Source organism: Microcebus murinus, chromosome 12, assembly GCF_040939455.1.
Source record: "Microcebus murinus isolate Inina chromosome 12, M.murinus_Inina_mat1.0, whole genome shotgun sequence".
Taxonomy (NCBI): Eukaryota; Metazoa; Chordata; class Mammalia; order Primates; family Cheirogaleidae; genus Microcebus; species Microcebus murinus.
The window spans coordinates 21,446,283-21,470,327 of record NC_134115.1 but is presented as its reverse complement, the minus strand read 5'-3'; the positions used below and the strand labels follow the sequence as shown (position 1 = coordinate 21,470,327).

General features: G+C 32.7%; 1 protein-coding gene across 3 annotated transcripts in view; it reads left to right on the top strand.

Annotated features, from left to right (window-relative positions):
- Positions 1–24,045, top strand: part of VPS13A (vacuolar protein sorting 13 homolog A) — a 221,528-nt gene that overhangs the window by 162,984 nt on the left and 34,499 nt on the right. For all 3 annotated transcript variants that reach the window (XM_020289260.2, XM_012759772.3, XM_012759771.3), the window contains exons 54-67: positions 3,948–4,180; positions 7,949–8,102; positions 8,629–8,775; positions 8,979–9,060; positions 9,972–10,041; positions 10,905–11,010; positions 12,885–12,998; positions 14,512–14,657; positions 15,857–15,938; positions 16,778–16,891; positions 17,516–17,591; positions 17,679–17,842; positions 18,640–18,685; positions 18,795–18,918. In XM_020289260.2, the coding sequence (XP_020144849.2) occupies positions 3,948–4,180; positions 7,949–8,102; positions 8,629–8,775; positions 8,979–9,060; positions 9,972–10,041; positions 10,905–11,010; positions 12,885–12,998; positions 14,512–14,657; positions 15,857–15,938; positions 16,778–16,891; positions 17,516–17,591; positions 17,679–17,842; positions 18,640–18,685; positions 18,795–18,918 (1,658 nt within the window). The remainder of the gene's footprint in view (positions 1–3,947; positions 4,181–7,948; positions 8,103–8,628; positions 8,776–8,978; positions 9,061–9,971; positions 10,042–10,904; positions 11,011–12,884; positions 12,999–14,511; positions 14,658–15,856; positions 15,939–16,777; positions 16,892–17,515; positions 17,592–17,678; positions 17,843–18,639; positions 18,686–18,794; positions 18,919–24,045) is intronic.

The following is a 24,045-nucleotide window of genomic DNA, read 5'->3' as shown; positions in this document are numbered from 1 at the left end:
TTGCCAAAGTGCTGGAAATTACAGGCATGAGCTACCATGCCCAGCCTGTTTTGTTCTTTTGATGATATCATTTATACATGTGTTTTCAGTTTCATCAGTTTCTGCTCTAATCTATATTATACTCTTTTATTTCATATTTCTTTGGGTTTAATTTGATAATATTTTTTCCTAAACTCTTGAGGACACTGTTATTAGCCTGTTTAGGCAGCCATAACAAAATACCATGAACTCGGTGGCTAAAACAACAGAAATTTATTTCTCAAGAGTTTTGGAGACTGAAAGTCTGCGATCAGGGTGGAGTCTGAAAGTCTGAGATCATAAGGAGCTAGATCATGGTCAGATTCTAGCTTGCAGATGACTATCTTCTTTCTGTGTCCTCACCTGGCATGAGGGGACAGGGAGCACAAGCTCTCTGGTATTCCTAAGGACATTAATCTTGTTGGATCAGAGCTCTACCCTTGTGACCTTATGTAACCATAATTACCTCGATAAAGACTCCATCTTCAAATACAGTCACATTGGGGATTGGGGATGCAGCATATATTTTAAGAGCCAGTTCAGTTCATAGCAGATACTTATCATTTTTCACATTTTCTTCACTTCTTGTTTGAAGTCATTTAAAGTCACAAATTTTCCTCTAAAACAATATGTTTTATCCCACAACTTTGCTATGTTGTATATTTATTGTCCTTAAGTTCAAAATACTTTCTAATTTTCATCATTATTTCTTATGTTTTGGTTTAATAGGTTATTGCTTATTACTTTTTAAAAATATGGGAATTTTATAGTTATCTTTGTCGATTTCTAGTTTAATTCCACTGTGATCTGAGAACGTTCATACTTCTGATTCAGTCTTTTGAAATTTATTGAGATTGACTTTGTGGGCTAGCATGTGGTCAGTTTTAGTAAGTTTTTTATTCGTATGTGAAAAGAATATATATTGTATAGTTTTTAGTAACAATGTTCTCTGTGTGTGAGTTTGTTCATGTTAGTGTGTTGTTTAAGTCTCCTGTCATAGTAATTTTTTGGTTTGCTTATTAATTACTGTGACAGATGTGTTAAAAATCTCTCAATATAGATTTATACCTTTCTCCTTTTTGTTTTAATTTTGGGTTTTATACTTTTTGAAGCTATATGATTAGGTGGGTAAAAATTTAGAATTATTGTATCCTCCTGGTAGGTTGATCCTTTTATCGGTATTTAATATTACAGTGTCCACCACAGTATCTTTTTAGGCCTAAACATTCAGACTTATAAAACTACCATAGGCCACGCTTTGTACCTGCCTATTCAGGAAGAGACGGGCCAAGCAACAGCATGCTAGCCATGCTAGCAGGGAGCATCAGGCATTCCTCTTGGGTGGAAGTTCTTATGACAAATCCTATCGCACTTTAGGAGGTGTTCTCTTTGGTCTGCAAATGACAGATTTTGTGTAAGGAACAAGAGTCACTTGGTTGTGGTAGAAGCAACCCTTACTTAGAAATCTCTACTCCACAATACCAAACCTGTGAGCATAGCTTGTGGGCTTTTTTCAAGACACATACATGCATCATCATACTAAGAGAAGCCTGTAACTATGGCTTCCTACCATATTACAACATGCATTCTTGACTTATTAAAACCTGCAGTAAATTACCACTTGTACCACTTTCTCAGTAATGTAAAGGCTTTTTAGACCTCTTTAATTCCATTTACCCTCTTCCATCTAATATATTATTGTGTATTTTATTTCTAAATAGATACTAAATCCTATACCATTATTGTTTTCTATAATTAATATTCCATTTAAATTCAGCCATGTGTTTCTTTTTTGCTGCTTTTCATTCCTTCCTGTATATTCATGTTTCCACATGGGTTAATTTTTTCTTCTCTTTAGTATTTTTCTAGTATGAATTTACAGCTGAAAAATTCTCTTTGAATTTTTTTTTTTTGGTAAGGTATTTTTGCTTAAGGTATGGTATGTCAAATTTCAGGTCAGGGTTGGCACTTCTTTTATTTTTTTTTTTCCTCTAATGTCTTTCATGATTTCTTTATTTTCATTTCTTTTCAGCTATTTTACTATGATATTCTTAGGTATGGTGTTCTCTGTATTTATCCTGATTTGTTATGCTTCCAAAAATAGTAACTTTGAGGTCTTTTGTCTGGTTTGGAAATTTCTCAGGAATTATATCTTCAAACATGGTTTGTGCTTGGATTTTCCTCTTTACTTTAGGACTGCACGATTACATAAATGTTAGATCTTTGCACCATGTTCCTTATGACATTTATGTGATTTTAGTATATTGCTTCATCCTTTTCTCTTCATCCTTCAGTACAGATATTTTCTTCTGATCTGTCCTCCACTATACTTCTCTTGCTGTGTCTGATCTGGTCTTAAACTTGTCCATTGAGTTCTTAATTTCAGTTCCTAAAATTATCAGTTGTAGGATTTCTATTCTAGAAATTGTTTTGTTCCAAAATTCTCTATCTTGTCATGTAATTCCTTGAATGTATTAACTATAGCTACTTTAACACCTACCTGACAACTCCAATATTTAAATCTCTGGTGTATATTTTAATATTTTCTCTTTTTTTCTTAGTTTTCCCTTATATCTGTTCTTGTTTATGCATATTTATTTTTGACTGTGCTGTATGTGTTATATGAAAATTTTGAGAGATAATTTAAGACTCTCTATAATGTTCTGTTTGCTTCAGACATTCATCTTGGATCACTTTCTTTTTGCCACTGGTTAATTTCTTCCGTAGAATTTCCTTATGTAAGTCTCTGTTGATGGTGAGCTTTGATAGTTTTTATTCTTCTATAGACATCTCTATTTTGCATGCTTTTTTTCAATGAAATATTTTTGGTGAGTAAAGAATTCTGGGTCCAGAGTTATTAATATTTTCTGTTAACATATTGATAATATTTTTTCATTGTCTTCTACTGTTGCTCTATAGGTGGATTCTTTTTTAAAATTGTATTTAAAGGGGTTACCTTTAATTGGCCTTTTTATTATTCATGATTATTAGATTTATTCAGGAAAAAATTGTATTTTAATATAAAAATCTTATGCATCTGATCTATTGATTAGTACTTTTGCATATTTATATCATAGTAACAGTTTGAAGTTTATAAAGATAAATAGGGCATTCATTGTAAGATATTGGGAGAACTTCAGAATTATTTAGAAATAAGTTAGTTTTCTTCTTCCTCAATATAGTTTTAGTGCTATATATTTTATTTTAGAAAGTATTATAAGTAACGTGAGTATTCCTAGATAATGATTTTATGGTAACAACTCCAATTTTTAATTTCTATGTATTGTAACATGAATATTTACTATATATATTAAAATTTCCTATTAATCAGAATATTCATTAACTAGAAATTCATGGCTAACTATTAATTATTAGAATTTTCTATATTTATCTTGCCATTGAACCTCAAGATCCTGATAGCAGCACAATGTTATATAAGAGCTTCCTACAAAATTAACTCCATGATGAATATCCATGTCTTGTAGAACATGCAACTGAGATATCTGATTTTTTTTTTCCTATTTGATTCAGCTCTGTAAGGAAATACAGATTTCAGACTAAAACAATTTTAACACTTGCCACATTGTTGTAGTCTTAGAATAAAGCAGAAAAATGCTTTGTGTTACCAACTGATAAGCCCACAAAGGAAGACAGTTTAATTAGATTTTATTAAAATGTTAAAAGAAGTAAACAATTGACTAGTCTTCCTGATCAGTATTAACTTTATAATAGTAATGGCATTAGAAAACATCAAATGATTTCAATAACATAAATTTCTAAGTATTATACAAATATTAATTCATTTATTTGCCACTAACCCTATGAAGTAGGTGCCATTAATATTCTCCTTTTAAAGTGTGGAATTTATATTTCATGTTGTTTGCGACCAAACTCTGATTTTTTTTTTTTTTTTGGTAATTTTGTTTTAGGATATGATGACACCTATAGATTTGGGGAAAAAGACAATTTATTTAGTCTCATTCTTTGAAGGCTTACAGCGCATTATTTTATTCACTGAAGATCCAAGGGTATTTAAAGTAACATATGAAAGTGAGAAAGCAGAGTTAGCAGAGCAAGAAATTGCATTGGCGTTACAAGACGTTGGAATTTCTCTTGTCAACAATTACACAAAGCAAGAAGTAGCCTATATAGGCATTACAAGGTTAGATGCATTAAATTGTGAATAAATTTAAATCATCAGTTTTTAATCATTAAGAAATGATTGTAAAATCTAAAATGATTTAGTTTAAATTTTTGTGCTTTGACTATTCATTGATACTAAGGTAATGCTATTTTAAAAATGGGTTTGAGATATTTTTTGTCTTTTGAAATAAGATATGTCAAAAATCAAATTTATGAATCCCTTACTATGTTAATCCTCCTACCTCTCTAAGAATTTATATTTATTCAACTTATCAAAAGTATACTTTAGGCCGGGCGCTGTGGCTCACGCCTGTAATCCTAGCTCTTGGGAGGCCGAGGCGGGCGGATTGCTCAAGGTCAGGAGTTCAAAACCAGCCTGAGCAAGAGCGAGACCCCGTCTCTACTATAAATAGAAAGAAATTAATTGGCCAACTGATATATATATAAAAAATTAGCCGGGCATGGTGGCGCATGCCTGTAGTCCCAGCTACCCGGGAGGCTGAGGCAGAAGGATCACTTGAGCCCAGGAGTTTGAGGTTGCTGTGAGCTAGGCTGACGCCACGGCACTCACTCTAGCCTGGGCAACAAAGCGAGACTCTGTCTCAAAAAAAAAAAAAAAAAAAAAAGTATACTTTATTTGGCACATCATAAAATATATTTAATTGTCCATTACCATCTAACACAGTGCAGGATATTACTATAGATTCTCCATAGTTGTTGGAAGATTAAAGTAAAGATAATCACTTTCTGATTTGACCTTGGCACTTTCAGATTCTAATAAGGTAATACTGTATTTATCATTCCCCATATAAGATATCTCTCCCTTATGCCCTTGTTATTCCTATTCATAAACACTTAAATTGAAATTAATTCATGTGTATTAGTGCCTAATGCGAGAACATTTCTCCCAGTCTATATGACCAGTATATTGTAGTTTTAATTCTTTACTTGAAATCAAACTCTTGAATATATATATATTAAAGATATATGATACAGATTTAAATTTAGTTTTCTGTGTACATTAATCTATATATCCTTGACCTCTCATTGAATGAAATTAACACATTTTAAAAGGAATATTAAAATCTATTTTCTTAGAAATTTGTATTGTTCCCCAAAAAGATAAGTTTTTGTTTAAATAAGAAAAAAATAGACAACAGATTTTAAGCCTATTCAACCTATTATATATTATCTCCTATGCTAAATGATGTTAACGCAAAGCCCGGTCTCTAACTTTCTATTAAGTGAATATAAATTTTATAAAGAATAAATAAATAGGATACTTAAGCAACTTAAATACTTAAAATAATAAAGTAATTTCAGAATGTAGATCGATTTTTTTATTCTGTATTTAAGTCTTTCAGCCTTTTAGTTTCAGTACAATAAGGTTTTTTCCACTGACACTCTTCTAGATTACTATTTTGCACTGTGTCTCCTCAAACCCCCATTCTCTCTCTCAGCTCACTCACTACCTTACATCCCATTTTACTAAGAAAATTAAAGCCATCAAAAACAAACTTCTACAGAGCCATCTCACTCCTCAATATCACAGCTTCCTACCTACCAACATTTGCCACCTCCATGCTATACTGACATACTTCCCCACAGTTGCAGTAGATATATCTTACATGTGCTCCTATTAAACAGTTTTCTGACTTTTGCACTACATTTTATTTCCTCTTACCTACTTGAGGACATTGGTCCAGCAATCCTCTTCTTCCACGTACCTAAGTTAACAGCTTTTGGCTCCCTACTGGATTCTTCCCCTCAGTGTTACGTCTCTCAACTTTAATTCTCTTGAGCCTACTTTCCTTGCTGCCTACTGGGTCTTCATTTCCCTTTATAGCCACACTCCTCAAACATCTTGTGTATGTCAAAAGAATATAACATATTAGCTATTCTCCAGTTCTTTTTCATCCATTGTTTCTTTAACCACTCCAAACAGGGTTTTGCTTTCAGCACACTCTGAATCTGGTCTTGTCATGATTACCAGTGACCTCTGTAATGCCAGATCCAGTGTAGAATTATCAGTCCTCACTTTACTTTGAAACATTTAACACAGATCTCTCCTGGATATAGTTTCTTTCACTTGACTTCCAGAATACCTCTCTATCCTGGTTTTTCTTCCTATCCCAACACTCTCAGTCTCATTTATTGTTTCCTTGTCTAATTTCAACTGCTTATATTTAATGCCTTGAGACACTTAGACCTTAGTCCTCTTCTATTTCAGTTTAATGATTTCAAATACTACATATATGCCAAAAATTTCTCTCTAAATATTAATTATATATCTTCCACCATACCTGTCATCTGAACTCCAGACTTGCGTATCCAACTGCCTTTGCAAAATCTTTGCTCAGATATTTAAGAGACTTCTTAAACTTCATATGTATGACACCAAACTTTTGATTTCTTCATTCTTCCAAAACCTCCATTCCCTTCAGAGTTAATCACAACTAACTTCTAGTTGCACAGGCCAAAAACCCTAGAATACTCTTTGATTTCTCTCTTTATCTTGCACACCACATCTAATCCATCAAAAAGTGCTGTGCTGGCTCTTCCTTCAAAATGCACATAGATTCTGGCCACTTTTTTTTTTTTTTTTTTAATGACAGGATCTCGCTTTGTTTCCCAGGCTAGAGTGCAATAGCATGATCATAGCTCACTGCAGCCTCTAACTCCTGGACTCATGTCTAACTCCTGGATCCTCATGTCTCAGCCTCCCAAGTAGCTAGAACTACAGGTGAACATTACCAGACCTGGCTAATTTTTAAAAATTGTTTTGTAGAGACGGGGTCTTGCTATGTCGCTCCGGCTGATACCAAAGTCCTGGCCTCAAGCAATCCTCCATCCTCAGCCTTCCAAAGTGCTGGGATTACAGGTGTGAGCCACCATGTCCAGTCCTGACTACTTTTTATTATCTAACTGTTAAAACCCTCATCAGAGCCGTCACCATTTCTCAGCTGGCTCACTGCAATAAATTCCTAACAAGTTTCCCTTTTTTTGCTTTGACCCATTTTTCTTTCATCCTACCCCAATAAACAATGTATTCTTAACAAAGTGTAAGTCAAATCAATAGTTATAGTCTTTTTACAACCATTCAGTGGTTCTTCATCTTATTCAGAATAAACCTCAGAGCATTTACAATGACCAACGAGGCTTTACATTATTTGACTTCCTAACATATGTCTTACTTCATCTACTTTGAATGTGTTCCTTCCATGCCAGCCTCCTTACACTTCCTCATATACTATACATGTGCTCTTGCTTTAGGATCTTTGCTGTAGCCAATCCCTCTATTTGAAATGTTCTTCTCCTCTTGTCTGCTAGATAATTCTCACCTCCTTTAAGGTGGCTAAAATCTCACCTCTATGAGCACCCTGTTGCCCACTCTATTTTAATATTACAGCCCCCACCACTTTGCATATTCCAGTTCTCCAGGTCCCTCTACCCTGTCTACTTTTTCTTCTTTCAAAAGCATTTTCACCTTCCATATCTTAAAATTTACTAATTTATTTTTTTTACTATTTGTTGTTTATTACTTCCCAACTAAAATGAAGCTCTAGAACAGCAGAGATATTCACTGATATGGCCCTAACACCTAGAATAGTACCTGAATAGGACTTTATTAAGTATTAGTTGAATTAATTCATTCTTTTAAACTTACTATATGCTTACTTGTAACTGAGACTGTTGTAAAATTTTCCTGAAGTTTTTCTAATTTATATAATAAATCAATTAAAAGTGTTGATAAATTAATACTACGATTTTCTTTCATATATATAAGTTCTGATGTGGTTTGGGAGACAAAGCCCAAGAAGAAGTCAAGATGGAAGCCAATGAGTTTAAAGCACACTGAGAAGTTAGAGAAAGAATTTAAGGAATATATTGAATCTTCACCTGCAGAAGATAAGGTTATTGAGTTGGACACTAACATTCCGGTAATATTTTTAAGTACTGATGTGATGTTTAAATTTTTATTTGTTGTAGTTCAGAATCACTAGTTAATTTTAAGGAAAATCTGGCTTCCTTAGAAAACAAATTGAATATAATTAATCCTACTATACATACTTCGTATAAAATATTATATTTTAAAGAGGTGGTTATCTGTATTAAGAAATCAAACTTTCTCTTAAGATGCTAGATATTAATTTGTTGTTTGGGTTAACAAGAAACAAAAAATTTTTTGTTTATTTTTATATACTTTCTTTAAAATATTGTTATTTTTCTTTGATTTTATTATAGTAAATTTATGTAAAAACTGATATAGCCAATCTATAAAGAGTATATAAATATTTATGTGAATTTTATGGATATGGATTATAAAGATCTAAGTCTAAATGTAATCAAATATTTAGGCTATGCTTTTAATTAGTATTTTCTTAAAGTTTTTTGGTATAAATTTCTAATTCTAATCAATTGTAGATAGAAAGAAATTTTTTTGTGTTGGGGGGGCATATTTTACAGGTTCGCCTAACACCTAATGGTAATAACATGAAAATTCTGCAACCAAATATAACAGCTATACGAAGAAATTATCTTCCAGCATTAAAGGTGGAATATAGCACATCTGCACATCAATCATCATTTAGAATTCAAATTTACAGAATACAGGTAAGTCGTTCTGAAAATATAGGCAAAATTTTATGCTAAAGGAGCATATAAGAAAACAGATGTATTCCTATGGTCTGTTTTTAGTACTTCAGTTTCACTGTTGGGCTAGACTTTTTGATTCCTTCTATTTCTTAAATCCTGTTATTCTAGTCAGGTTGTATAAATGACCTACTAATATACTGACTTGTTTTTTATTTTCTTAGATCCAAAATCAGATACATGGTGCTGTATTTCCATTTGTGTTTTATCCTATTAAACCTCCAAAGACGGTCTCCATGGATTCAGGTTTGTTTTTATTTTTAGTTTGCCATTAAAACAGTTGTATTAGCCATTTGGTTCATTTTACTATAAATACAAAATGAAATCATTCTCAGCTTTAATTTCTACAAGATGATTGGAAAATTAAACTGCTTGAGAAAAGACCAAGTACTGTATGCAGCTCACTTCAAAAATACTTGAAGTGAATGAATCCTGAAGAAAAGATCAATTAAAAACATATATTTAGATTTTTAGAAATAGTAATTTAAGAAACAGATTTCTAAACTGTAAACCTGTGATTTAAAAACCATTAGGACCTTTGAATAAATAGTAAGGAAGTTCAAATTCAAAGTGTTTTCTAACAGCAAAAACTGTCTTATATTCTATAGATAAGAATAACCAACAAGTTCTTTCTTCTTCCCATTTTTTCCCTTTCTTCTTTCTTGCCTGTACCTCCTCCCCCCACTTTATTTTCTCTCCTCACTACCCTACTTCACTTCCTTCTCCCCTTGTGCAGTTGTACCCCACTCCCACACCACTGCCTCTAAACTGTCTTGGGCGGTGGTATTCTTTATAATCTGCTTGAAAGCTCTTTGACCAGTATATATGCTTAAGCCCCTCCTCCTTTAGGTCTGGCACAAGTCTTCAGAATCTGTTTTCACAGAGTTTCCCTGATGATTTTAATGCATCCTTCTAGTTTAAAATCACTAATTTATGGGATAAGTTATCCTTAGAACAACTGTAGATAATTAAAAAGAACAGCCCTGGAGTCTGAAATTAAGATTGTAATAGATCTTGCCAACTTTACTACTTTTTAATTGATGCTCATGATTTAGTAAATGATTTAATTACCCATTGTGATGTATATTAAATTACAAGAAAATGCTTATCTTTTGCTTAAAGCATCATGGGAATAATTATATTTATAACTTTAACAGCACCAAAGCCCTTTACAGATGTCAGTATTGTCATGAGATCTGCAGGACATTCCCAGATATCACGTATTAAGTAAGTGTCTTAATACATTTCTTGTATGTTTATTTAATGTTTTGATTTAAATATATAAATTATTTGTATTTTTAAAAAATAAATTTCAGATAAATTGAGATTTAAGCATAAAATACAAAATTATAAAGGTCAAAAATATATCAGTTTCATAATCTTGGGAAATCAGGTGGTTCTGGATGAAGTACACCTAGGTATTTACAATAGTTTCTGAATTTGAGGTATTATTCTCTTTTATGTGTAGTTGTTCTCCCTTTTAAATTGTCTAAAATGATCATATATTGTTTTAGAAAAAAGAAGAAAATAATATTTTCATTTTAACTCACTACCCATTCCAGGGAATAGAACATAAACAGAAATATCCATCTATGTGCTAATGCCTATCATGTTTCTTCTACCTTATCACTAAGATAAACTATCTTCATTCCCTTGCTTTTTAAAATGTAGTTTTATTGTGTATGTTTACCTAAACATTATGCTTTTTACTTTTAATTTTGTTCTAAATTTTTAAAAAATGCTTCAAGCTGTAAACAGACTCCTGGGGCTTGATTTTTTTTTTTTTATTCAACTTTTCTATTTATTGATTTTGTTGTATATAGCTATAGTTTATTCATTATCACTGATACATAATATTCTGTTGTGTTACTGTATGTCACAGTTTACTTATCTATTCTCTATGGCCATTTTTATAATTTTGAGCTTGTTTCAATTATAAACAATGTTGCCATGATATTTTTATATATTTTATGTAAAATATCCTAAGTTTCAAAGTTCTAATGTTTATTTGGTATCTTTTTTCCCATCTTACTTTATTAATGCAGTTACATTGATTATTTTTAAAAAATGTTTTCTGCTTTGTAATGTAGGTATTTCAAAGTGTTGATTCAAGAAATGGATTTAAGGTTAGATCTTGGGTTTGCCTATGCTTTAGCAGACCTTATGACAGAAGCTGAGGTGACTGAAAAAACAGAGGTAAGACTTAAAATAATAGCATTTGATGGGAAGGATTAGGGAAAGAGGAAGACTTAAAAAAATGAAATCATTGTATATTTTTGATTGATTTACTGGCTTCATTCCATTTTAAAAATATAGCTTAAAATTTTTTATTCTTTTGTTGTGAGTACATTGGTAAAAGTTAAATATCTTGGTCATACCCCTCATTTCTACATTATTAATCAAAGCAAACGCAAAGCAAAAATAATCCAGGAAAAGACACGAACATGGCTAATTATCCTTTTCTCCCTACTATTGGCCCCAAACCTTCCTTCCTATTTGCCATCAATAATTCACCTTAAAAGGCAATTTTACTTGTCTTGTTTCCATCTTCTATCGTCTGAAAATGTAATGTCAGACTGTCTGATTCTAGACATCCTACTAGGTGTGAAATAGTTTTTCATTGCAGTTTTGATTTGCAGTTACCTGATGACTAATAGTGTTGGGGCATTTTTTGATGTGTTCATTTGCCATTTGTATGTCTTACATGGAGAAATGTCCATTATTGCCTATAAATTGCCTATTATTGAGTGGGTTATTTGTCATTTTATTATTGAGTTACAAAAGTTCTTTATATAGTCTGGATACAAGTCCCTTATCAGATATATGATTTTCAAATATTTCCTCTTATTCTGTATGGTGTCTTTTCACTTTCTTAATGTTATCTTTTGAAGCCCAAAAGTTTTTAATGTTAATGAAATCCATATCAGTTTTTCTTCTGTTCCTCATGTGTTTGGTGTAATTTCTAAGAATCTTTTGGTGAATCCAAGGTCAAGAATATTTAGCCTTATGTTCTGAGAATTTTAAGGTTTATCCCTGTCAGTTAGGTCTTTGACCCATTTTGAATTCATTTTTATTTATAGTGTGAGGCATAAGGGTCCAAACTGTTCTTTCGCATGTGGCTATCCAGTCGTTCTAGTACCATTTCTTGAAAAGACTATTTCTTATTGAATGGTCTTGGCACCCTGTTGAAAATCAGTTAACAATAGACACATAGTTTTATTCCATTGGTCTATGCATTTATCCTTGTGCATACCACACTATCTTGGTTATTATTGCCTTGAAAGTCTTGAAATTGGGAAGCGTAAATCTTCCTACTTTGTCGTCCTTTTTTCAAGATTGTTTTGGCGGTTTTGAGTCCCTTACAATTCTATATGAATTCTTGAAACTTGAAGAACTTGAAAAGCTGGGCTTCTGAAAGGGGTTGCATTGAATTCTGTAAATTAATTTGGGGGGGGTTGCCATCTTAATTTTATTAAGTCTTCTGGTCCTTTAACATGACATGTTTTCTCATTATGTAGATCTTTAATTTCTTTTAACAATGTTATAAGTTTTCAGAATAAAAATTTTGCATTTCCTTTGTTAAATGTATTCCTAAGTTTTTTATTCTTTTTATAGTATTATGAGTGAAATTGTTTTTTAATTTCATTTTTGGACTGTTCCTGTTAGTATATAGAAATACAATTGATGTTTTTTATATTCAGTGAAACCACTAATCACCTAATGCAAAATTATTTTAATGCCACCTTCTTTTTATTATATTATTGGCGTCTGTAGGTTGCATTAAGGCAGTACCATAATGTTATGAGTTTATGATTATGTGTTTTCTAAGAGAGCATTGATGGAATGGATTAGTGACATTTGAGAATAAAATTTATAGTTACATGAAGAAAATAATGATCCAATATCATTATTGCTCATGATTGGAAAGTACTGTCTCAGAGGGAAACTAGTAAACTATAGAAGAATTCAGGGTATGATAGAAGAGTTTCTGCAGTATGTAAACCTATTGGCTTAAATATCTCATGCAAATAGGTCCCCTCAGTTTTTAATATTTCATGTTCCTTTTATAGGTTGAACTTTTTCATAAAGATATAGAAGTTTTCAACGAAGAATATAAAACAGTTTCATTAGTAGATCAATCACAAGTCAGTCTCTATGAATATTTTCATATATCTCCTATCAAGGTATGGGAAAAATAAGTCATTTTTATTGTCCTTGATAATCTAGGTAATATCACATTGATTTGATCCATTTGGGAAGAATATAGCACTTAAATTATATTCTTTAATAGTATATAAAATCTTTATATACTTTGCATGTATAAATGTAACTTTACAATTACAAATATAAATAAATAACATAAGAATGATCCTTTTGCCGGGCGCGGTGGCTCACGCGCCTGTAATCCTAGCTCTCTGGGAGGCCGAGGCGGGCGGATTGCTCGAGGTCAGGAGTTCGAAACCAGCCTGAGCAAGAGTGAGACCCCGTCTCTACTATAAATAGAAAGAAATTAATTGGCCAACTAATATATATAGAAAAAATTAGCCGGGCATGGTGGCACATGCCTGTAGTCCCAGCTACTTGGGAGGCTGAGGCAGAAGGATTGTTTGAGCCCAGGAGTTTGAGGTTGCTGTGAGCTAGGCTGACGCCACGGCACTCACTCTAGCCTAGGCAACAAAGCGAGACACTGTCTCAAAAAAAAAAAAGAATGATCCTTTTAAATTTGTATTTATTTTTTCTTAAAATAGTTTTTCACCATGTGGAGCCACCTATAGCATGTATTTATATGTTTATAATTTGGCCTATCATTGTTTTACTTTGATATTTTTTCTTAAGCTGTTTGGTGACAATTTTCAAAATTTTGTGTATGATATGTATATTAGTTTTAAATTAACTTATAAATTGGTCTTGATTTAAGAATTAAAAATTAGAATGAAATCTAAGTTAGTTTTTAATGCAAAATGTTTCAGTTAATTAAAGAAAATGTATATGCACTATAATACAAAAGTGTTTTTTAACTAGCTTCATCATATTGATTTAATTCTAATAGTTAATGCATATACTTTTTGGAGGTACAGATGCTCCTCAACTTACAATAGTCAATAATCATTATGTTGAAAATCTTGTAAGTTGAAATGCACTTAATATACCTAATGTACTAAGTATCATAGGTTAACCTAGCTACTACCTTAGACATGCTTGAAACACTTACATTAGCCCACACTTGGGCAGAATCATCTAACACAAATCCCATTTTCTAATAAAATTTTAAAGAATTTTGAATCAAAATTCAAAGTACACTTTCTACTGAGTCTGTATTGCTTTTACATCATTGTAAAGCTGAAAAAAATCATAAGTTGAACCATCAGTTAAGTCGAAGACCAGTTTGAGTTATTTTCAACTTGATTGTTACTGTTATCAATAATTTTTAAAAACTAATATTTTCTTATGTTTACCAAAAGAATAGGATTGAACCAGATATCATATAATTTTAAATTGTTGAATTTAAAATTTAATTATAAAGCTATGTTAAATGTTAAATTCCTTCATGTTTCCACTTACTAATTTTGGCATAATCCAGATAACTTTGAAATCTTATTTATGGTATAGAGAATCTAAAATGAAACTGATTTTTAAGAGTTAAAATTGTCAATATAAAGAAAATACTTTTAAATATTTATCTCTTTATCTTTTTAGTTGCATTTAAGTGTTTCACTGAGTTCGGGCAGAGAAGAAGCTAAAGATTCAAAACAGGATGAAGGACTGATTCCAGTTCATTCTTTAAATCTTTTGCTGAAGAGTATTGGTGCCACTCTTACAGATGTACAAGATGTAGTTTTTAAGTATGTTTAATATTCAAATCTGTAAATTGATAAAAAGTCTATTTTATATTTACCTAAAAGTTTTGTAGATGAAAAAGTGTGAAGGTTGCAGATCATATGCAAAATGTGGTTTTTACCTTTAAATGGACTACAGTCTAAATAACAATCCTTAATTACTAAATTACAGAATAATTAGTAAATAATTTCCTTAAGACAAAGAGACGTAGACCCTTCAAGTTTATGCATTTTAGAAGGTCTTTTTGGCCTAGGGAAGGACTCCTAAAATGTGTATGACCCAAAAGTGTGGTGATTGAAATCTAAGGCTTTGAAGACAATAGAATTGAGACTTCAAAGCGTAGGCAAGTAGAACACAGTGAATACAATAATAGGGGAAATGAAGGGATCAGTTTAAATGTTACAGTCAAGAATTTATATTTTACTGTGAGTCATAATGGAAACTAATAGAGTATTTATCTAACCAAAGGGACTCAGAGCTTGAGTTGAGACTTTAAATGCTAAACGATTGAGATGCTACTTTTCAGGTAGAATCTAGAACTGATTATGAAGTGTTATAGTAAGAATTAATAAGTCCAATAGGAGGTAACTCTGAACCTAGATAAGGTTAGATAAGTGTCAAATAAAAGAACATAGATTTGATGACAGCAGGAATATGATGAAATTTCTAATCTTGTTGTCATATTCAGCAATAAGAAACATAGAGCTTTTCAGTTAGTGGAGCAGGTATATGCTATGAATCGGTTATAAGTAAGCTGATTTTGACTCCTCAGCTCTTAGCCCATTAGGCAGAACCTGTAGCAACTGAACCCTGGCCATTTTTGAACAACCTCTTCTATTTACTTCATTGTGTTGAGCATTTTCTGTGTGGACGATGATAGGACAGAGTTGGGACATACAGTTCTAGGGGTCCATGATTGTGATCCATGGAGTCCCTGAATGCCCTAAATTATATGAAAAGTTGTGTATAGTGGTGATTTTTGTGGAGATAAGAACCATAGCTTTGATCAGATTCTTAAGAGAATTTTTTGACTAGAATGTGCAGAGATCTAGTTGATTTTCTTATCGGCATGGGTAAATGTATTAATACTAGAAGGAAAGATTTAAAGAAAAAATTCTAAAGAAAATAAAGCCACTCACTAATATGAAATACACTTTCTTTCTCCATACACATGTAACCACATATATATTTGTATGTTTTCCAGGCTTGCATTTTTTGAACTCAACTATCAGTTCCATACGACAACCGAACTACAGTCTGAAGTAGTAAGACACTATTCAAAACAGGTTTGTCTAAGATTATCTTACAAAGGGACAGTGATATAGACTAGTGAAACCTTATGTGTCTGTAAATATATGATGTAGATAAATTGTCAAGGAAGTAAATAGCCATTTTCAAAATTTAAAGCATTTTTCCCCTCTCAGAATTGTAGAACAAATTGAGTTCAACCACTGTTTCAGTTTTTTGTCCTTTTATGTTTTAGCCACTGATAGGAATTTTTTTCTGGATCAGTGTGGACTAGAAATAAACAGATCTTTAAATAAAATATTAACTAAGTAATTTATCACATTTATTTTAAAAATGGGTTCAAGGGAAACTGTTAGTAACTGATAAATACAGAATATTTTTTATGTAACTAGTTGTTGAGTCCATAGATTTATTATTTTAATGTTTTTTTTGCCACCTCTAGGAAGACTCCTATGTTGTATGATATAACTTACAGGGCATCTGAGATAGTTGTGATATAGTGAAAAGATCACTGAGAATGACTCAGGAGATTTGTGTTTGGGTCTTATGTTTGCCTTATACCTCCTATATGACCCTGGGCACCATTTGATCTGTATGTTTCTCCAGTTACCAACAAATGGTAGTGGTAACAGCTACCACAGATAATTGTAAAAGTGAAATTATTTTATATATTCTAGAACTTTATGTGAATATAATGTCATGCTATTTCTGATACTATAATACCAAATTGCTTTTTAAAAACTAAGAATAGTGATTAATAATGTCACACAGTTTAGGTGTTAAAATTGATGTAAAAGGTATTAGCATAAGAAAACTGCATATGTGTACTAAATCCATAAGAAAAAAATTAGGTCTAATTATCTGAATTTATTTTTAGGCCATTAAACAGATGTATGTACTCATTCTTGGACTCGATGTTTTGGGAAATCCCTTTGGCTTAATTAGAGAATTTTCTGAAGGTGTAGAAGCATTTTTTTATGAACCCTACCAGGTAAAATAGTTATCCTTGTGTTTACATTATCTCACACTAATACTTTCAAGATAATACATTTCTATTGTTAACTTGAGTTGTAGGTGTAAATAGATTTTGGGAGATACACAGAAAAGCATTATTTTGTAACAACAATGGTAAAAGGTTTGGGGAGGCTTTGGGGGAAATTTTTACCTTTTCCCTCAAAATTTAAATTTAAGATTTTGTTAAGATATACTGATTTTCAAGTGTTCTGTTGGTGTGTAAAAGGTGGGTAAACTTCAGACTATAGTAGAAGGAAGATCACCATGTACAGGCAGTCTTGCTTTTGCACAGTAGTGTGAAACTATAAAAATAATCATGCAAACTGACACGATGCAAAATAATCTTAATAACCAAAGGGGAAAAATTATGAGTGTTATATATCCCTTAAAACTTACTGTCAAAAAATATCTCCTACTTTTACTTATAAATGTATAGGGCAATACAAAATAAAGTAACTAATATTTTTTTTGTACACTGTAATTTAAAACATTAGAAACATTAAGAATGTTGAAGTATTTATTTCATTTATTAAAAACTTACTACGTTCACCTTTAAAAGTGAATATAAACTAACTTACTTAATAATTATTTGGCCTTTTAGGGAGCCATCCAGGGTCCTGAAGAGTTTGTGGAGGGAATGGCACTGGGACTTAAGGCACTAGTTGGTGGAGCTGTTGGTAAGAAACAGAGTGTCTATCAAGCATTATTGTGCTAGAAAGTAATTATGTCATTGCTTTTATTAAAGGTATCATAATTTCTTTTAGGTGGATTAGCTGGTGCTGCCTCCAAAATCACTGGTGCTATGGCTAAAGGGGTAGCAGCTATAACTATGGATGAAGACTACCAACAGAAGAGAAGAGAAGCCATGAATAAGCAACCAGCTGGTTTTAGAGAAGGCATCACTCGTGGAGGAAAAGGCTTAGTTTCTGTAAGAAATTTCACAAGGTTTTGAACATTTTAGGAAATAGCTTTTAAACCTATATATATATTTTTTTTTTTCCAGAATATTATAGGGGTACAAAAATTTTGGTTGCATGTAATGCATTTGCACCGCCCAAGCCAGGGCTACAAATATGTTCCTCCCACATGCAGAGCATTCCGCTTCCATTAGTTGTGGGTTTACCCCACCCAACCCCACCCCCGACCAGCACCCAATGAGTATTATTACCATTTTAGCTCTTTGAGATATCTCCAAATTACTTTCCACAGGAGTTGTGCTAATTTGCAGTCCCACCAGCATTATGAGAGTGTTCCAGTTTCTACACACACACACACACACCAGCATTTGTTATTGGGACTTTTTGATAAGGGCCATTCTCACTGGAGTTAGGGGATATCTCATTGTAGTTTTTATTTGCATTTCCCTAATGATTAGAGATGTTGAACACTTTTTTATATGTTGGTGGCTGTTTGTTTGTTTTCTTTTTGACTCTCACTCCTTAAATTATTATTTGGATATTTTAAAAATAGTGGGTGGTAGCATATAAAATGTGTCAAAAAATCTTGTTAAAATACTCAGGAAACATGAGAGTGTCTGGAAAATATCTAGCCATTGTTAATATAATGAGAATGGTTACATGGCTGGATGCTTTCTAGACAGCCCTTGTCTGTTAATTCTTATGGTTTATAAAAAGCCAAACTCTGCATTTTTTGTGTAAGCAAGACTTGGTTCCTCTGGGCATCATATGAAAGTATTATAAATTTTCAATTGTGTTTTCCCTTTAGGGTTTTGTAAGTGGCATAACAGGAATTGTTACAAAACCAATCAAAGGCAAGTGTAGTAGTTTCTTTGTGTGGTATGTATTACCAAGTCTTTCATAAGTTGATTCTATTTTCATTCTTGAATCAATTGTCTAAAACTTTATCCTTTTTCTTTCTAGGGGCTCAAAAAGAAGGAGCAGCTGGTTTCTTTAAAGGTGTTGGGAAAGGTTTAGTTGGAGCAGTAGCAAGGCCAACCGGAGGCATCATAGACATGGCTAGTAGTACATTTCAAGGAATAAAAAGGTAAATTCTCTTTGATGTAAGATATGAGTAAAATGCTTGAGCCATGAGAAATGAAATATATCTGCTATTTGGCTTCAGGCACCTAGTTATCTTAGTTTTGTGCTGCTATAACATACTACCACTGACTGGGTAATTTATAATGAACATAAATTTGTTGACTCACGGTTCTGGAGGCTATAAAGTCCAAGATCGAGGAACCACATTTGGCTAGGGACTTCTTGTGTGCCATCCCATGGTAGAGTGACAAAGAGAAGGAGAGAGAGAAAGAGAAAAAAGGACTAACTTGTCCTTTTATAATGAACCGACTCCTGCAATAACAGCATTAATCCATTCATGAGGGCAGAACATCATGGCCGAATTTTCTCTAATTAGGCCCCACCTGCAGGCACTATTGAATTAGGGGTTAAGTTTCCAATATATGCTTTTAAGGGGACACATTCAAACCATAGCAGTTATGAACACTACAATATAGCAGGTTATGTATAATCTTTTTAATTTCTTTCAGTACTTTTTAAGTTGCTGCCATTGCATTATTTCAGCTTTATATTGAGTTCTCCTTTATTGTTCATTCATTCCACACAGCTTTACAGGAGTAGTTTGGCAAGTTAAGCAAGCTTTGCAGTTATGTTAGTTGAAGTACATTAATGTAATGCTATATGTCAGTTGTAAAATTGGCAAATATATTCTGTCTCCATTTTTGAGAAATAGAGAATGGTATTTTATATTCTTTGACACAGACTCAGTTTGTCTTCATGCTTCCCTTATGATCTTATTTTTTTATAAAACTGTTATAGCAGATCTCCCTATCCACAGAGAATATGTTCCAAGACCCCAAGTGTATGCCTGAAACCATAGATAAGAGTAAACTCTATATATAATGTTTTTTCCCATACATACATATCTGTGAAGAAATTTAATTTTAAATTAGGCACAGTAAGAGATTAATAACAATAACTAATAATAAAATAGGACAAGTATAACAATATACTGTAATAAAAGTAAGAGTTACTTGAACACAAGCACTGCAATACCCTAACAGGTAACTAAGATGCTACTAAGTGACTATCGGGCAGGCAGCATATACAGTGTGGATATGCTGGACGAAAGGATTATTCACATCCCAGGAAAGACAAAGCAGGATGGTGTGAGATCTCATCACATAGTCAGAAGAGCATGCAATTTAAAACTTACAAAATGTTTATTTTTGGAATTTTCCATTTAATATTTTTGGACCATGGGTTACAAAAAGTACAGAAAATGGAACCGTGGATAAGGGAGACTATTGTATGTCCATTCCCTTTCTCTTCATTTATGCAAGTAATTTTAATACACATTCCTTTTCCTCCAAATTAAATTTGGCTTAAGACTGAAAGTTGGTAGATTCATCATTGTTACCTCTGTCCTAGAAATTTGTAACACATACAATGGATGATGAAATTAATGCTAATGAGACCTAACTTAGAAAGTTATATTTTCTCTTACTTGCTACTCTATAGGGATAAGTATTGTCATCATCTGTGCTGTTCCTCCTACTGGTAACCATAATTAGATGTTTCTGTTTTACAATTTAGAATTAAGATGTGAAGGAAGAGGTCAGTTTCCTCCACCTATACTTTAGTTTTGTAACTATAACATGTCGACTCATCATCAGAGAAGCTTAAAAGTCAATGTAACATAAGGAATTCAAGACCTAAAGGCTCTGCCAAGAGCTGCTAAAATTACCTTCTATTTTCCTAAAACCCTCTACCCACTTACATTATCTTTAATTATTGGGGGCAAAATAAAACATAATTTAGAAAAATTAATAAAGGCTAAGAACTATTAAAAGATGTACTTGTGAAGGACATTGAAAACGAGGAATGGGTTACAAAAATCCAAAGTGAAAATATAAATTGGTGGATAAATCTAATTGAGCTTTGTGAAAACAACATTGGAACCAAATTTATTAAAAAAATAATAAAATGCAATTTGGGATGAGAATGCTTGACATTAAGCATTCTAATGTTATATTATTTGTAAAGAGGATATATTTATTAATATTAGATGAAACAGGCTTTAAGGCAAAAAAAAGCATTGGGAATAAGTAAGATAATTAACTAATGATAAAAAGAACAATTAACTAGGAAGATAATAACAATTTTGAACTTCTCAGTTCCCAAAATAGCCTCAATTTTTATAAAGCAAAAATTGACAAAGTTATAAGAACTTTCCAAATGTATAATAATGGTGGAAGAATTTAATATTTCTCTCAATTATTGATCAGAAAGACAAAAGTAAGTAAATAGATGATTTGAACACAGTTAAGCTATCTCATACTCGTGTAAATATGGATTCAGCACATTTTAGGGAGTATCTTCTATGATCTAGTCATTGTTGTAATCACTGCAGTGAATAATCAGCAATGAACAGAATTGTCAATATTCCTGTCTTTAGCCATATTCTAATGGAAGAGTAGTAAAAATAAGTAACTGATAAATATATGGTATGCCAAATGGTGGAAAATGCTTTAAAAAAATAAAGTAGATTTAGAAGATAAGGAAATCCAAAGTGATGGGGAGGAAGGTTGCTATTTTATATATATATTGTTCAAGGATGCATTACTGGTATGATTACATTTGAAGAAAGACCTGAAAGAAGTAAGGGAGTGAGCCATGTGAGAAGACTGTCCCAGGCAGAAGGAATGACAAGTCAAAAGACCTGATGCAGGAGTATGCTTGTTTATTTGAGTGTGCCTGGAGTAGAGTGTGCAAAGGGGAAAGTTGGAAAAGATGATACCAGGGAATGAGCAGAGGATTAGATCACATAGACTTTGACAAGCCACTGTAAGGGCTTAACCTTTATCTTGAGTAAGACGAGAAGTTGTTAGAAGGTTTTGTGCCAGAGAAATGATGTGGAGCTGGCTGTTGTGTTGAGAATAAACCACAGAACCACTGTTGAAACAGTGGAGAACTTAAGAGGCTTTTGTGGTAATATGAGTGAGAGATGGTGATTTGACTATTATAGTGCTAGAGGTTAAAATCTTTCTAAAACATCCAAATGGAAGCATCAAGTAATTGAGTGTTAAGAGTCTAAAGTTTAAGAGAAAGGTCTAAGGGAGAGTTAAAAATTTGTGATTTGTGAGCCTATAATTGTTTAAAATCATGAGATTGGATGAGATCACCTAGGTAATGAGAATGGAAAAGGGAAAAAAGAGGTCCAAGAACTTGACTCTCGGGCACACCAACCCTTAGAAGTTGGGAAAATGAGGAAGAACCAGGAAAGGAGTGTGAAAAGGAATGGTCATTAAGGTAAGGAGGATAATCAAGAAAGGGTATTCCACAAGCCAAGAAACAGACAATCCAAGCTTATACAATATCATTGTTTTAAAGAAAAGAGAAATCTGCCCCCCTCATTTTGTGCATGAGTATAATAAGTTTGATTTGAAAGCCAGATGTGGAATTTACAACAGGGAATCATTCCTCTCCTTACCCTTGCAGTCCCTTCTGCTTAGAATACTCTTCCTCTAGTTGTCAGCATGGCTCACTTTCCTTACTCAAAGTTATCTTCCCAGTGAAGGTATGATCACTCTAAAATTTCAATTTACCTCCTACCCCCACCCCCATCCCAGATGCTTTTATTTTTCTTCTCTCCTTTATTTTTTATCTCTTTAGCTCTTTGACCACTATTTAATATACTATATATTTTACCGTTTGTCTCTCCTGTTAGAATGTGAGTTCCATACTCATGTCTCCTTTCACAGCACTTAGAATATTGCTTGACATATGGTAGTTTTTTTTTAATTGAGATAATTGTAGGTTTATATACAGTTGTAGGAAATATGCAGAGAGATTTCTTGTATACTGTATTATGGTTTCTGTGGCCACTGTAACAAATTACCACAATCTTAAACAGCAGAACTTTATTTTCTCTTAACTCTGGAGGCCAGAAGTCTGAAATCAAGGTGTCAGCAGGGCCACACTCCCTTTGAAGTGAAGAATTTGTGCCTTGCCTCTTCTTGTTTCCAGTGGTTACAGGGTACCTTGACTTGTGGCTGCACCACTCTAAACTCTGCATGTCTGCTTTCATCTTCATGCTGCCTTTTCCTTTGTAATTCTAATCTGCTCTCTGTTATGAGGACACTTAGGGTGGCATTACAGCCTGCCTGGATAATACAAGATTATCTCTTTATCTCAAAATCCTTAATTTAATCGCAGCCTAGACTTTACCATATAAAATAACACTCCCAGGTTCCAGGTATTAGAACCTGATATCTTTGGGAGCCACCATTCAGGCCACTATATTTACTTTGCCCATTTTCTACAACAGTAACATTTTACAAAACTATAGTATAATATTACAACCATGATATTGACATTGATATAATCTACTGATCTTACTTAAATTTCTCCATTTTGACTTACACTCCTTTGCTTGTATATGTAATAATTCTATACAGTTTTGTAGAGAATTGTAGTTTTGTGTATCCACCACCACCGTCAAGATTCTCTACAGTTCCAGCATCACAAAAATCCTTTCAGTTGCTTTTTTATAACCACATCCACTTCCCTCCCACATAACCCCCATAACCCAAAATCCTGCTTTAAACACTCTAATATAGTCTTTTAAAAATTGAAGTATAATTTACATGCTGTAAAAGTTACTGTTTTAAGTGTACATTTCAGTAGTTTTTAGTATAATCACAAGATAGTGCAATTATCACTACACTAATTCCAGGATTAGTAATTTTCATTGCCCCAGAAAAAAACCCTTGCTCATTAGCAGTCACCCATCCTTCCCACCCCTCAGCCAACAGCCAGCACTATTCTACTTTCTGCCCTTAAAGATTTGCCTATTCTGGACATTTCATATAAATTGAATAATTACACATATGTGGCCTCTTCTGACTTAGCTTCGTTCACTTACCATTATGATGTTTTCAAGGGTCATCCATGTTGTAGCATAAGGGTGAACTTCATTCCTTTTTATGGCTAAGTAATGTGTATACCACCTTTGACTATCTGCTCATTAGCTGATGGATATTTAGGTTTCGTTCAATTTTTTTTGACTGTTAATACTGCTAAAAACGTTTATATATATGTAAGTTTTGTGTGGACATATGTTTTAAATTCTCTTAGGTATGTACTGTTT